This window comes from Bacillus rossius, chromosome 12 (genome assembly GCF_032445375.1).
Source record: "Bacillus rossius redtenbacheri isolate Brsri chromosome 12, Brsri_v3, whole genome shotgun sequence".
Classification (NCBI taxonomy): domain Eukaryota; kingdom Metazoa; phylum Arthropoda; class Insecta; order Phasmatodea; family Bacillidae; genus Bacillus; species Bacillus rossius.
Genome location: NC_086339.1, coordinates 18,751,460 through 18,768,069, shown reverse-complemented (window position 1 = coordinate 18,768,069; position 16,610 = coordinate 18,751,460). Strand labels below are relative to the sequence as shown.

The 16,610-nt window shown below is 48.7% G+C and overlaps 1 protein-coding gene across 1 annotated transcript in view; it reads left to right on the top strand.

Moving 5' to 3' along the window:
- Positions 1-10,636: 10,636 nt before the first annotated feature.
- LOC134537644 (probable aconitate hydratase, mitochondrial) overlaps positions 10,637-16,610 on the top strand; it is a 28,017-nt gene continuing 22,043 nt past the window's right edge. The window contains exon 1 of the mRNA XM_063378310.1: positions 10,637-10,897. Coding sequence (XP_063234380.1) covers positions 10,865-10,897 — 33 coding nt within the window. The 5' untranslated portion in view covers positions 10,637-10,864. The remainder of the gene's footprint in view (positions 10,898-16,610) is intronic.

Here is a 16,610-nt window from a genome sequence, read left to right as displayed (position 1 = left end):
CGTGCCGGGGGCGGCGTCGTGGCGCCTGGGCGGGGTCAGCGGCTGATAGGGTCAGCGCACTGGACCTGGTGATTGTGGCCGACTGGGCCAACGTGCGCGCCGCCCCGGTTGCCGTCGTGGCAGGCGTGCCGGGGGCGGCGTCGTGGCGCCTGGGTGGGGTCAGCGGCTGATAGGGTCAGCGCACTGGACCTGGTGATTGTGGCCGACTGGGCCAACGTGCGCGCCGCCCCGGTTGCCGTCGTGGCAGGCGTGCCGGGGGCGGCGTCGTGGCGCCTGGGTGGGGTCAGCGGCTGATAGGGTCAGCGCACTGGACCTGGTGATTGTGGCCGACTGGGCCAACGTGCGCGCCGCTCCGGTTGCCGTCGTGGCAGGCGTGCCGGGGGCGGCGTCGTGGCGCCTGGGCGGGGTCAGCGGCTGATAGGGTCAGCGCACTGGACCTGGTGAACGTGGCCGACTGGGCCAGCGTGCGCGCCGCCCCGGTTGCCGTCGTGGCAGGCGTGCCGGGGGCGGCGTCGTGGCGCCTCCTAGCTCCGGCAACAGCTCCACCCGGGTGGCGCTCTCGGTGGCCGCAGTTGGTAGGGCCCGAGCACCTGTCCCGGGTCGTCCCACGCCGAACATCCGGGGGTCGACTCGTCGAGGTGGCCTTGCGGCTGACAGGCTCTGCGCCTCGTTCCCAGGTCGTAGTCGGCCAGGCGAACTGGAGGTCTGTGGGCCCGTCGGGGTCGTTCCGCGGGCTCGCTGGCGGGTTCGCTTGTCCCCAGTCGATGTCCCGGTCCGCGGAGGTCCTCCTTCGGCGGCGGTTGACAGTTCGTGGACTGGTACGGAGTCCGTTCCCGTTCGGGTATGGCGGCTGATGCTGAGGCGGCGATCTCCGGGTCGGTCTCTCCGGGTTGCGTGACGATCGGCGTTGGCCCGTCGTCGTTGCCCGCATCGGATTGACCTATGCTGTGCGACAGCTCGGCGATCTCCACGGCCTCTGCTTCATCGCCCCGTGGGTAGCATTGCGGTGGGGGGCTCTCGTACACCCCGCTTCCCTCCCAGGGTACCACTGCCGTCTCCGGTGCGTTCTCGTGGACTTCTTCTGGTTCGTCTGGCACGTCGTGGGCGGGGTCGCCCCCGGTGTCCCCCGTGGCCATGCTAAGGGCATAATCGTCGAGGTACGTGGGCGGGCGCCGCCACCGCCGTGGTCGTGGCCTCGCCTCGTCGTCTGACGCGGCCTCTGCGGGTGATGTCCCGGGCGTGTATGCGAGTTCGTCGCGGGGCCTGTTGGACGTGGTGTTCGTGAACACTAGGGTGCGGTATGGGCGCGGTTCGGGTCGGCTCCTAGCGGGGGTCGCTTCTGGCGAGTTGTCCTCTTCCTGGACGGCGTCGCTCTCCGGCGTACGGCGTCCGTTGTCGTCCGGAGTGGGGGGTCCTGCGTCCCCGTCTGGGTTCCTCTCCCCAGGCAGGGCGGTGAGCCGGATGTCGTCCCTGTGCACCTTTTTCAGGCGCCGTCCCTCCGTGCGGACTAAGTACGTCGTCCTGCCTAGTCGTCGCCGTACCGTGTATGGCCCGCCCCAGCGCGGGGCCAGGCCCGCGCAATAGTTGCGGGGTGCGGCTGAAAGTGGGTGTAGTCGCGCGAACACCTGATCGCCGACCTGCACGGCGGGTGGAGGGTGATCTGTGATTGGGGTGATCCGGTTGGCGTACCTCTCCTGCCTACGTCTTGCCTCGTCGTGCAGAGTCACCCGTCGTTCGTCGCGTTCCTCCGTCGTCTCGTCGGGGTGTGGAGCGCCGTGTGTGGCCCATTCTCCCGGTAAGGGCAGGTTGTGGCCCTGTATCATTTCGGCCGGTGTGCGGCCGGTTGCGGCGTTGGTGCGGCGTCGTACACAGAAGAGGGCGTCAGCCACGTGTAGGTCCCACTGCGTGTGGTCTGCCCCCAGCCGGATCCGGAGCTGTGCCTTCAGTTCCTGGTTCCGGCGCTCTGTCGGGTTCGCTCTCGGGTGGTAGGCGGGCGTCGTGTGGTGCTCGATCTGGTGTTCGTCGCACCAGCCCTTCCAATGTCGCCCCAGGAACTGACTGGCGTTGTCCGTCAACACCGACTGGGGGTATCCCCAACGGGACAGGAATTCCCTGGTCAGCAGGCTGATGATGGTAGGTGTGCGCACGTTCCCGCATGGATACGCCTCCGTCCACCGCGTGAAGAGGTCCGTCACGACGAGGAGGAAGCGTTTGCCGCGCGGCGTGCGGGGGTAGGGGCCCATTACGTCTAAGGCTATCGTTTGGAAGGCGGTGGTGGGTTCCCTGGGTCGCTGTTGCTCCTCGCCGTCACGCCGCCTCGCCTTCCTCGCCTGACAGACCTCGCATTCGCGCACGTACGTACGTACGTCGTACGTGACGCGGGGCCAGTGGTAGTGCCGGGTGACTTCTCGTCGTGTCTGATCGGTCCCCGGGTGTCCAGCGAGGTCGTGGTCGTGGAAGAACCGAAGGACCGCTTCTCGGGCTTCCGTCGGGACGTAGGTCCTCCAGTCTTCCTGGTGTCCGGGTGTGTGAGTCTGAATCAGGCCGTCTTGCATGCGCCACGCCTCGTGTCCGGCGGTCGCTTGCTGGCGGCGTCTTGCCGCGTCTATTGACGTTTCCTGTGCTCGACGTACCCGGTCCTGGACGTCGGCCACGGTGTTGGGTGGGTCTTCGTCCCCGTCCGCGTCGGCCGTGATTCGTGTGCATGCTGAGTCGTGCGATGCGTGTCCGTGTGGTGTGTCCGGGGGTAGAATCTCCTCCCAGTCGTCCTCGTCCGTCAGCTCTGTTCGGTCGTCGGGTTCCCGCGACAGTAAGTCGGGGAGCTGGTTCTCCGTGCCGGGAACGTGCTCGACGTCGAAGTCGAACGACTGGAGGAATAGCGCCCATCGTATGAGTTTGCCTTTCCGCCCCTGCATCGTACGCAGCCAGGTGAGGCAGCTGTTGTCCGTCCTCAGTGTGAAGCACTTCCCCTCCAGGTGGGGCCGGTACTTTTTCATGGCCCAGACTACGGCTAGGCACTCTTGCTCGTTGCTGTGATACCGGCGTTCGGCTGGTCCGAGCTTCGCGCTAGCGTAGTCGATGACCTCGCGGACCCCGTTCGGGTCCGTGTGAAAAAGCACCGCGCCCACACCGAGTGCGCTGGCGTCGGTCTGAAGGTAGAGGCGGCGTCCGGGGTCTACTCGTGTGAGGGTGTGACAGCGAGTGAAGGCGGCTTTTATTTCTTCGAAGGCGCGTTGCGCGGGTTCGCCCCAATGGTACCGTGCCCGTGGTGACAGGAGGTCGGTCAGTGGTGCGATGGTACGGGAGAAGTCGGGGATGTACCCCCTGAGCCAGTTCACCAGGCCGATAAACCGTTGGAGTTGCTTCCTCGTCCGCGGTGGTGCCGCTTCAGCGATCTTGCGCAAGTGAACGGGTTGGGGTCGGTTGCCAGCCGCGCTTACTAGGTGGCCCAGGAATTCGACCTCCTGGGTCCCGATATGACACTTGTGGTGTGCGGCCGTGAGATGGTGTGTGGCCAAGCGTTCTAGGACCAGCGCCAGGTGTCTGGCGTGGTCCTCCCACGTCTCGGAGAAGACGATCACGTCGTCGAGGTACGCGATCGCAAACTGGCCCAGGTACCCCTCCAACACTCGGGTCATCATTCCCTGGAACGTGGCCGGTGCGCACTTTAGCCCAAAAGGCATGGCGCGAAATTGAAACTTCCGCCCGTCTGGTATCGTGAACGCGGTTTTCCCCCTGTCTTCCGCCCGTATGGGCACTTGCCAGTACCCAGCCTTCAGGTCGAGCGTACTGAAGACTTTCGCGCGGCCGAGTCCGGCTACGGCGGCGTCGACGCTGATTTGAGGTGGGGGTGAGCTAATCGTGATCGCGTTTAGCGGCCGAAAATCGACGCAGAAGCGTAGCGAACCGTCTTTCTTTGGGGCTAATACGACGCAAGCATTGTAATGACTGTTGGACGGCTCGACTACCCCGTCGCGAAGCATGTCCGCCACTTGCTCCCGGATGGCCCTCTGTTCCCGGAACCCGTAGCCTCTCGGGGCCTCGTGTACTGGGTTGTCGTGGGTGGTCGGGATGTGGTGTTCGGTGATGGTGGTGCGTTTCAGTGGGTCGGCTACCGCGAAGACGTCCTGCCTTTCTGCCAACACGCGTTCCACTGCTGCTCGGTACTCGTGGGGGACGTTGTGGCGGAACTGGTCTAAGGTTACTTTCTCCCCCTGACTCTCGGGGGTAGTGCCTATGGCGTACACCGTGAGCCGCTCGCGGGTGCCAATGTAAACTCGTCTGGGTTTCATTTCGATCACCGCATCTTGTCTCGCTAACCATGGTTGGCCTAGTACTATCCCTTCGTGTAAGTCCTCCACCACTAGGGCGGTTACCGTGGTGACGTCGTCCCGAATGCGTACCTCGAGTTCGGCTTGCCCTACTGTCCTTCCCGGTTGCGTGCTGGTTGCTAACCGTAACTCGGCTTGGTGGGGCTGCAGCGCGCCGGGGGGTACCAGGTGGGGGGCCACGAACACGTGGCTCGCGCCCGTGTCTACCAGGGCCGCCGTGGGTTGCCCGTTGACTTCCACTGGGATACGGAGTAGGCCGTCGCGAGGGCGGACTAGCTGGTTTATCTGCGGTGTGGTTGCTTCCGCGGCGGGTGTGGGTTGGCTCGGGTTACTCGGAGGCGCGGGTTTTACCGCCGTGCCCCCGGATGGGCGTTTCCCGACGTGTTGGTGAAGGGTGGTGTTTGCCGGCGTGGGCAGTCGACATGCCAGTGGCGGGTACCTGCGGGGCAGCCCAACTGGCATCGCGGTAGTGGGGGTTCCTGCTGTGTCGATGACCCATCGGGCCTACCAGGTGGTGGTGCGTCCTCGATGGCTCGTCGCGGGCGGTCGGGTGGGTAGCCCCCTGCTTCCCTGTTCTGGACGCTGGCTATTCTCTGACCCATTGGGCGTCTGGCCAGGTCCCGGCCGGTGTTCGGGGGGTCGTAGTGTCGCAGTCCCCGGATGTTCCGTTCCGTGTCTATGGCTTGTCGGACGTAATCCTCGACTTCCTCTGCGCGGTGACACCGCATGAACGGTTGCAGTTCATTGTGTAGGAGGGTGGTAATGGTTGCGAGCGCGGTGGCTGGCGCGGCGCCGGGTGCTACTCGATTGAACAGTTGCATTTTCTTGGCCAGAAACTGCTCGACGGGTTCGCCGTCGCGTTGGCGTTCGCCATAGAACTGTGTCGTGCATTGGACCAGTGCGTGTTCCGTGTCAAATCGGCGGTTGAATGACGTGGCAAACTCCTCCCAGGGCATGCCGAAGCGTCCCCAGATGTTCCACCATTGGCGGGCGGTCCCCTTCAGCTGTTCGCTCGCTCGCCCCGACCATTCATCGGTCGGTATTCCGGACCGTGCCAGTCTAACCTCGCAGTGTGTTAGGAAGTCTCTGGGTACTTCGTGCCCTATTCCGCTGAACTCGGGTAGTGCTAACTTCCCTGTGTAGCACGGGTTGCGTGTATGCATCCCCATGTTTGGTCCGGTGATTGCGCTTGGTGGTGGGATGTATTTGGGTGCCAGATTGGTCCGGGCACTCGTGAGGCCCATAGTCGGTAGTATGCCTCCCAGTGTGACGTTAGCTTGTGCCTCCGTCTTAAGCGGTGCCCATGACCACGGTAATTGGGTGTGCGGCTCGCCGAGTAACGTCTCGCTCCAGGGCTTGCCCCAGGTCTGTTCGGTGACGTTGTCCCGGGTGTTCGCGCATTGGCATGTCCTGTACCACGGCAGTGATCCCGTCAATAGGTCTATTTCCCTTGGTAATAGGCAACGCGTGCACACGAGGTCTGTAGGTGGTGCCTGCATGTTGAGCTGTATGTTGTACGTTCAAGTTCGCCGTCTGTGACGGGCTGTTCGTAGTCTGGGCGCGTGTTGTAGCGCGCGGGTTTTAGATCGGCGGCGGGCAGGTGCCCGGACAGCCGCACAAAGAGGAGGCGAAAACGGTCCGCGTGGAGTGGGGGTATCGGGATGGTTGCCCGAAGCGGAGAGCGTGGAGCGGAGTGACGAGGTGGGGGTAGGTGCCCGGACAGCCGCACAAAGAGGAGGCGAAAACGGTCCGCGCGGAGTGGGGGTGGTGACGTCGCTCCGTTGCTCGCCTCGCCGTGATGACGTGCGGGGGTGGGGGTGGTTGGAATGTCCTTTGTCCGCTCGCCTCGTCGCGCCGGTCTGTCTGGCCTTCGACCCTTCCTGTGTCCAAAATGGCCGTTTCGTGTCTCCGCTGTCGCCTGTTGGTGAATTTATTTCGAAAATGTCCAGAAGTGAGAAAAAAAAATTTTTCACGTTATTTTCTGCCCCACGCAGCGGGCGCCAAATGCCGTCGTCCGGGGTCTCGGGCTCGAGTCCCGGTGTGGCTCCTAGTGGGAAAAGGCGGTTCTTGCTACGTATTGTCCGGGTGGGCGCCAGACTAGCTCGGTTCTAGTCGTGAGTTTGGGGGTCGTGGATGTATGTGCCCCTGCGTGGCCCACTAGGGCCGGCGGCGGTGTTGCGTGAGATGATTTTAAATAAGAGGCGTGGAGTTAAGGTGGTGGTGTCGTACCTTTTATTCATAGGAACGAGTCGTACACAATACAACACTCTACAGAGGTCCCCGGGGGGGGTTTACTCGTTATTCCGTGGCGCCGTATGGTTTGTGTTCCGCGTTACGTGGCCTCGGACGCTGCTACGTCTCATACGTCTCACTGGTTACACGGGTAACGTAATTTCGTAACACAAAGGCGGGACACAAAATACACTGAATTAAGGGGGTGCGCACAAGTTACGTGGCACTCGTTACTCGGGTAACGTAAGTTAGCAATACAAAGTACGGGACACAAAAATACACTGAATTAAGGGGGCGCGCACAAATTACGTGGCACTCGTTACTCGGGTAACGTAAGTTAGCAATACAAAGTACGAGACACAAAAATACACTGAATTAAGGGGGCGCGCACAAGTTACGTGGCACTCGTTACTCGGGTAACGTAAGTTAGCAATACAAAATACGGGATACAAAAATACACTGAATTAAGGGGGTGGACGATTGGAGACGGCCAATCCCGTATGCAAATGTCTCGGCGCGGGTGTTGTGCCCACTGTGGTGAAACACGCACCGCAATTAAGTTTGTCCAAGTTCCCTTGCGGGTTTGTGGTCAGCGCCGTGCGCGTGACCTTAAATAAAGTTCTGTAAGTTGCGGGAGGCGGCCCGTGCCGTATACTGAAGAGCAGCCCCGCTGACCAAGTGTGGTGCGGGGTGTCTTTAAATTGATGCGGCCGGATTAGGTCCTGGACCGAAAAAAGGGACCGGGTACTCACGGAGAGGTTAAGTAATAAAAGGGGTTCTGTTAATTAGTGACTATATTTACCGGACGTTACTTTCGATGTAGACAAAGGATGTTGCCTCTCCGTGGGACGTAGGTCCGCCCCGGTCCGTGAGCTGCGCTGAACTGCCGAACTGGCATGGCGTCCGAGGGAGGCTCGGCCTCTCTCGCGCCAGGCGTGACCTCATTACGCTAGACTCCAAACGGGTGTGTCTGGAAGAGATTTTATTGTCGCTAAAATCCTAATTTAATGTTTTAGGAGGAATGGGTACGGTTCTTCTCTTGTCTACTCAGGTTTCCGCGGCTTTGTCTTTGATTGCTGTTCGGGTCGCCTGACTCGGGTGGGCCATGGCCAGGGGTGTGTTCCGTTAGCGGGAGCGTATACTGGCGGGTGCAGGTCGGGCTCTGGGGTGGTCGTCGGCCAGACGACGTCAGGTTTGACGAATGATTTAATATCTATTGCGGCCCCAAGCCAGGTTTAATTCGTAGTGCTCACTGACTGTATTTAATAATGTATAAAAGTAGTCTGGCCCCAGGTAACGGAGTAGCCCACAAGCGACGAACAGTCTCTGGTTTTACTGGTGTTTTTCAAATAAAAAATTACGTACAGATAATATGCACATGTTTTGACCTTCGCTCAGTCGTTTCCCACATGGGTAATTTAACTTAGTAAATTTTAAGATGATTAGATGATAAGTGTTGACTTCGTACCGACCATGGCCGTTAAGCCCGTGCTCCGCACCGCCAGTATCGTATCCTGTTTTCGGAGCGCGCCCCTTGCTCAGCCGGAATGAGTCAGGCGAGCGCCTCGGGGGTGACCCCAATAGACGTAATGAACCTTAATGGTACGGAACCCCGGAGGCTCGAACCCATAATTCAATTAAGCGAAAAGCCATTAGTACGAAATTACTAATTACCCGACATGTAATAAGTGCATCGTAGCTACTCCGGGCGAGTACACCACGTACAGTGGCAGATCCAAAATTTTGGTTTGGGAGGGGCTTGACCCAGCTGAGGCTAGGTTTTATCAAGGCAAACACTAAAACAATAGTGGACCCAGATGCTTTTGGAGGGGGCTTCAGCCCCTTAGCCCCCCCTCTGGATCCGCTACTGACCACGTACGGAGCAGACAACAAACCTCATTAACAGTCACTGCGGCCACTGGCCTTAATTAAAATGCCCGTGACTATGATCAAGTCAGACTAGGAGAATCCCTCTAAAACAATTCGCAGTGGGACGATATGTTAGTAAATTTACAGTCGCCAACTTGATGTCACAATTTGAATAATTAAATAAATTAAAACCATTGTTAAGCCTTAAGCACCCAATTACCAGGTGCTACATTTTAATCAAGCACCTGGAGCATGTTTTTTACCCATAATGTAACCAATTAAATTATTATAAGTTTTTGGTGCCGACTCACAAAGAAGAGAAAGTTTCTCTTCCTTGCGAGGCGGCCATGTTCGGCAGTCTCAAACCACTCCGCGCCGGGAACAGACGTGTGTCCGTGGGCAGCATTCAAGTTTGTTTCATCGATTATTTTTATTCTGTACTACATTTTCAAATTTTAAATCCTTTTATTAATTCACCGCTGCCCACGTCGACTCGGCCCGTATTTTGCGGAACCGGGCCTATCCCGACTGTCTTCATCGTGATACCGCGCTGCGTATCGTATCACTAACTTAAGTGTTTCGCCGAACTTAGGAGCCCACTCATCGAGCCCCCCCTGCACCCGTTAACTTTCGGCACTGGCCGTCTCCAGCGAGCATCGACCCACGTCCCGCGAGACTGCCGCGGTAACCATTTCAGTGTCACGTAGTGTTGTGTTTTTTCTTGTTAATTGTGTAACCGCTAGACGTCGCCAAGTGTTGGTGAAAATTTTATTAGCGGGACTGAACCGTGGAGCGGACTCGTAGAGCGTACCGTGTACCCACGTGGACCCCCGGTGAAACCCCTAAATTAAATATATTCTCACCAACTCGTATACAATCATTTTCCGTAACCTCCCGTCCTCCACACGGCCGAGCGGCCTTCACAACCAAGGGAGAACCATTCAGGTTACATTCAAGCCGTGTACCTGCCGGGGCACGCGGGGGCAGAGTACCCACGACCCAACATCAACGGCCTAGCAGCCCACTAGCCTGGCGCTCCTCCGGACAGCAAGAGCATCGCGACGCCCGTAGCGCCCGTCAGGTACCTCCCGGACCTTTCACAGAGGTCGGGTGACGGCAGTGTTACGTAAAGTTGTCCCTCCCCTCTCCCACCTCTACCCTCTTGCGGTGGTCTTCAGGAGTTCGCGGTACAGGGTGGACGTGACAGTCACATGTGGAATCTGCAACACTTGCATTACTGAGTTCTGCGTGCTGGTAAATGTTATTAATCAACTGAAACCTTCGATACTTAATTCACCACGAATACCTTAACCAGTTTGTGGTGCAGATCGTGACCACGCCCTCCAAAACATTTGTTTTATTCGTTATTTCGCCGTCCTACCTACTTATGAATCAACTAACTATGCGAAGAAGGGAGCGCTCACGGATGTTGTTAGTTAGTAGGACCTTTATCAACGGTTGCAGCACTGGTGCCGGCGACCCACACCAACCCTTGGGTCAGAAGTGCGGGTTAACCTGGCATCCTCCTGAACCAATCTCTTATTTAAATTATTGTAAACTTCTACTGGTTCTCAGTCATGGGACCGCCGGTCGGTGGCAATATTAATATAATATTATATATCACACAATATTATATAAACATTGTTAAACTACATAATGGCTTTCAGCTCTTTACAATATTACTTTAAATAATTATTGTCATAAAGATTAAAAACAAACTTGTGTCATGCTCTAGATTTTTCCTCATAATTGGGTGGTTGCTGTTTTGGCGACTACAGGTGGACAGCAGGTGCATTTCTAGTAATGAGGCTGGCTACTACTGGGGTCAAAATCGGGCTTCCTGCACTATCAGGAGGTACAACATTAAGTTAATTGATAAAAACCATGTGTTTCAAACACAGGGTTCTAAATATGGAACATGTGATAGCAAAAGTGATTCCAAAAAACTGGATTATTACCGACAAACCAACTGGGATTATCTGTTTCTAATTTGGTGCTCATAGGAGCTTTGAAATGCTCTAGTAGGAACAAAAAATTATTTTAATTTAGGTGTAATAGTTGATGCCTCCTCTATTATTGGCTTAACTCCTGCATATTATAATCCTATTAATTGCTCCTCCAGAACTTATTTTTTTGTGTCAACTTTTTCTGGTGGTTTCCGAAAATAATATCCGTTACTTGTACTGACAGTATTTGAATTATTTAAATTACTTTTTTTTAACGAATTTTAATTAGATGTGTTTTTATAATGATAAACTGAATTTTGATTACTTATTAAAAATTAATAAAAACTAAAGTTTGGTAATGTATTTATTAGTATGTTTGGTTTATACAGCACTAGATAGCAGCAGATGGTCACTGGAACGGTATGTGATAAGATATGCTATGGATTTTAATGTGGAAACTGCTCGTCTCTCGGCCAGTTCGTAGCCATGGCGTACTGTATGCGAGTTTTGCATCGCCAGGTTAGTTATTTTTTTTCGCATGTAATTTACGGATACTATGCTTTAATATATCATTATGCTGTGATAAGCGTATTTTCGGTTATATATTACATATGCTTCTTGTTTGGTATAGTTATAAGTTATAATGATTATTAATTCTTGTGTGGTTGACCTATTTAAATCAAATAGAGGTCATTTATAATGGTTATTTTATTTTAAATCTAGATTTTAAATTTGATTTTCTTATGTTGTTGGGTAAGAGTCGAAATCCTCGGTCAGGTACCATATTTTCAGTAATGGTCTGTAACTACGCCGTACCGAATGTAAGTCCGAATGTGGGGGGCTTTAGTTTTTGAACTACAGAATTTTTTATTTTATCTTTAATTTTCTTGTGTATTCATCTTGCACCTTTTAGATCACTCTTTTCTGTGTTATTTACTGGGACACTAAATTGCTAAAATTATTCAAAGTTTTTAAAACTACTGATAATAAATAACTCGTCGGAAATATTTTAATATTTTGGTCTTAAGTAACCTAGCGTTTGTTCTGACAGTTTTGATGGTTAAGTCACACAGTTGGTAAGTTCATTGCATCTAGTAAATTCTTGAAGTTAAAATCGTAGGAAGGGAATTTTTGTTTACAATAGTTTTTCTGTTTTATATTAAATCTAGATTTCATATTTGATTTTCTTATGTTTCTGGGTAAGAGCCGAATTCTTCGGCCAGGTAGTGAAGATTTTCTCATGGGAAAAAAATTCTCATAAAATTGTTTTTCTAAGTTATGGTTTACCATGATATCTATAAACTGGTCACAGAACGGTAATATGTTTACATTTCGGTACCTGTCTGCCGATTCCTTAGTGCACTGAAACGTAACAAATGGCAACCAATGATATGGAGTTTATTGGTTACAAAAAATTATTTTATGGCGGGCAAATTGTAAGAGTAGTGACTTTTTGGCATGACAAATAATATAAATCCAAAGATTGGCTTTTTGAACTCTATGGATGTTTCTCTATTTACGGTCAAAACAGCATTTGAAAATTTCTACGGGATTCTGAGAAATTACCAAGTTCAATTGGGCAGCCTTTGCAATGACATGGCCACTGTGTTGTGCTTTAATAAAAGACAGCTTTATAATGTATGTTTTTAATGGCCTGGTTCAAACCTGTTGTTCACCCTAATTGTTTTACACCCTAGCTAATTTGTTTTATATTTCAAGTGAATATTGAAGAATATTATAAAATGTTCACTTGAAACAGATAACAAATTTTGTTGGAAAGTCTACTAGGGTGGAAATCAGTCGGTCCCAGCTGTAATGCACTGACATAAAAAATCAAGTTTTTTTTTTTACACTCGCAGCTACACTACACCCAGCAGCCACGTCACTGCACAGGCTACGTAATTGAACCAATAAACAGTAGTAAAAAGAGGAAGGTCTGGAGTGTTGAAAAACATTACTTTCGGAACTCTTATTTGTTTTGTATGGATAATTCATGTCTCTTTCTTATATAATAAAAGTATATCTCAAGTAATGAAAGAACACTTGATATTCTTGTGCTGGAAACAATTTTTAACAATTTTAAAATGTAAACAAACATGGCTAGCACTATGGCTCTGCTTCTATTGGTCACACGGAATCTGTACGGGTTCCCGTCCACATGTGTGTCCTTGTAAATACTTAAATGTCATTGTAGAATGGGCCTAAGGATTATTGTTGATAAGAGTAGCTTTTGTGTGTGTGTGGAGGGGGGGGGGAAATAGTATTTTTTGTGCTTTTGAGTTCTCATACGGTGCAGAAGTTAAAAAAAAGTATATGTGAACAAAGCTGAAACTGAGTAGAAAATTAAAATAACTATTACAGAAGTTGTGAGATTTAGTTTAAAAAAATATGTATAGTTTTTTTTTGCCAAAATTAAAGTATGCACATGTAAAAAATACTTAAAGTACTTTAAAAAGAAATATTGCAATCCTTATTTGAAATCTATTATGTTTAAAATAAATGCATTTAAATATTAGTACTAGTTTGGCTACATTTCATACAATCACAGGTCAGAAGTGCATTTTTGCAACTGCAGTTCACTTGTAAATCACCTGCAGTAACCTTAAATTGCATTTGCAAAGAAACATGGCAGGTGTTAGAGAGGGTGTTTTCTCTCTGTGCTTTCGTACTTGCGTGCTGTCTCCAATGAATTGAGGCAGGCGGAGGACAGAGTTTGTGTTAAGTTCATAAAAGTAACTCCCAATAAAGTCACAAATCTTTGAAGATGTCTGGAAACCTCTTTAAAAAAAGGGTCTACGCTACATTTATTTAAATCGAACTTTACATGAAAGTAAATGAAGCCGGTTAGTGTTGTGAAAGGGAAGTAAAGAAAGCTACCTTGCAATGCATTCTCTCGTCTCGCTCGAGTGTCTAGCTGAAAAGTAGTTTTTGTGCCATGGGTTCAGGTGAGTTCAGAGTGTGTGTTTAGCAAGCCCCAGGGATGGTTGTTTTTGGGCCGATACTAGGCCAGTAATTAGTACGTTCATTAAATTATGCATGCATTGGAAAATTTTGATTTAATTCAGTTTTTTGAACATTGCACTGTCGTCGTGTGGTCCGTAATACTTGTTTAGTTTCGTCATTGGTTCCGTTTGTACAACAGATGATTCAATCTTGTTTTCTGTGAATTTTTATTTTAATTTTTTTTTTACAAAATTTTTTCATGACAAACGGTGTAAAACTGCAATGGCTTATGCCAAAAAAAAAAACATTAAATCAGTAATTAGTAGTTAGGCATAGATAATGTTTTGTCACTAGGAGACCAGCAGGCGTAGAGTCCAGCATACCACGAGCCTCACCTATTCATGCGCCGGGTTGTAGGTACTCGTGACCGAGGTCCTGTGTTCGAATCTCTTGTCAGAGTAGTAGCACCCAGCGACCCGTCCATACACAGGGCAGAGCAGTGTTAAGATAATAAACTTCATTACTCAAATGACAAGTGCGAGAATCATGAACTCAGCCCAATCCAATCCGGAACCCCTCCCCTTCCAAATCCCAACTCCTACCCTAGTCCTTTCTTTCCAGTGGAAACATTGGTGGTGTCAGATAACGAAGAATGGCCCCGTTGCATTTGGTGCCATGATTCATGGTTATTGCACTCACATTCCAGAAGGTGTGGTGCAGATTTGCCTCTCGGTGTAATCGCCATGGTTTCCCTTTGGGGCTGTATTTAACTTTTAAGGGCTTTCCCTTTTTCATCACCTCAATGAACAATTAAGCCAAGTGTGATTTATACTTAGGACGAAGTATCTTAGTTCTTTACAATGCTAAGTTGTATTTAATGTTTCATTTGTGTAATTAAGTGCATGACTGTTGCAGAGTAAAAATGTGTCTTGCAGTCATTACCATGGTACGAGTTAAGGTAAATGTTGACCTTGTTTTATGGTCATTCATCCCTAAAACCAATGCCAACTAAAAAATTTATTTATATACACCAGGAATTTTATAAAAATAAATTTAATCTTTTTTTTTATTGATAAACTTATTACAAACAGGAAAATTCAAAGTCTTAAAGTAAAATAGCTCTGCTACTTTTCCATATTAGTAGCCACAGACTATTTTTTTTTTTTTTTTTTCAATGAAATTAATTTCAAGTAACCTTCGTGATAAAAATCATTGCCCAGCGATTTCTTGAGCAGAGGAAGTTCTTAACAGCCTGTTGCATCTATTTTGAAACACTAGTTAATTGTGCCCATTCATAGCACCCGACAGCACACATTTCCATTTGTGACCACATTTCCAGCACACAATATTTGAACCTCTTGAAATATTTGAGAATGTACAGGGTGTTTTATACATGAAGTTTCTTGAATGTTAAAAGAAAAAATAACCTTGTTCTACCTGGACATTTAGTAGGCTGAGTCAAAAGGTATACTTATAATACTGATTGTTCTCATGACCATAGTTCTTTTGAATTGAAACAGTTAATCCAGAGGTTGTACAAATGTTTTGGAAATCATCTAGCTTGGGATTAAAATCCTGCAAGAAATCTTACAAAAAAAAAAGACATGATGCATGTTAGATGAGAGTATGGGATTTTTTTTATTTTCACAATATTATTATTTTTAACACTTTTAGTAAAGTTGGCTTTAGAACATTTCAATTTTTGCTGTTATGTTAAAAAAAAGTGTTCTTTTTAAATTGGGAAACAATAAATTCAGATTTTTAAACATTGGCATTTTCTTTTAAATTTATTGTGGACATTACTTAGATTTGGAGCGATTGCTCCTCTGCAGAAATTAAGAACTACTCATAAGTGTCAAAGTTTTGTAGTTTGTGTTCACATAGTTCGGGAGATTACCTATTTCTCATTGTAGGTGGTAGCGAGATTGTACGTTAACCTTGAACACTGACCCTCACTTGTGAAACACTTGTCCCACGTAATCTTTTAAGTTCATATTACAAAAGGTAATAGTTACAGAATCTTTACTATTCCTTGATAAGATAATTTTAAAATAGCAAGTAATTCCTAACATTATAAACCATTTGCAAAGTGTAATGTGGAACAAACCTATAAATGTTAATCAGCCCATTTCATTTAAGTACAATTTCTTTTGACAGTTCTAGGAAAGTAATGCAACTACTACACACATATCCATTATAGATTTCCTGTCAACCTAAAAACCTTTGTAAAAGCTCTGTGTGTGGTTTTTTTTTCCACACACACAGGTTTGTAGCACATTTGTGTACACCTAAATAATACTTCCATCTTTGGTTAGATCAGATGTATTTTTATATTTTATTTTTAGATCAAATCTCATCTTTGATTTACAATTGAAAATTTGTGTTTTCAAAACTAAGTATTAATCTAATTTGTAAGTCTAAGCTTAGCTGTAAAAACCTAAGGCTGTGTAAGGGTGTGATTCACTTACTTCAGACAATTATGCCCATAAATGACTGGTTATACTAAGAAAGCAACATTATTAGGCAATATTTTTGTTGATAAAGAGGTAATGTGCGATTGTTTGAATATGTGCTACAATATCTACATACATCTTATTTTATTACAAAAGCAATATTTTTCATTAGTCTCTAGCCATACCTGTCAGTCCCTAGATGCCTAAATTTACAAAATCTTAAATTTTCTCATAAAAACTACATAAAGTGACTGGCCCGTTTAACTAAATGTAACAAATGTATCACCTATTATATACACTAATGGGGAAATCCAGTAGCATCTAAAATATAGTTAAGACAAATTATTTCCATATAAGTTACCCTAGTTTAATGGAATTACACATATATTATTATAATACAGACATGTTCATGTGTATATATATAAATTCAAACACATGCACACACACCAAGTTTTGAAATTATGGTTTTGGAGCCTATTAACATTGAAAATGGAAAGAAAAAATGAAGAAACATCCTTTAAGTCGTACCATAGTAACCATTACAATAGATCAGTCTTTGTTCAAAATCTATTTATTTAGGGATATGCTGGTCAGATTCTTAAACCCTCGGATATTATTGAATCTCTAGTATTTGGGTGATTTTAGATTGGAGAAACATTATTGAAGGAAAGGTAATGTAAGTTAAACAGAAAACTCATAAGTTTACTAGGCCTTTGTTGTTTTCTTTGTACCTATCCTATTACTTTTTCCAAGATATTGTACTTTTAACACACATTAATGTAAATATAATTATAATATTGAAAGATTATGGAAATTTAATTATTGAAGCAAAAAAT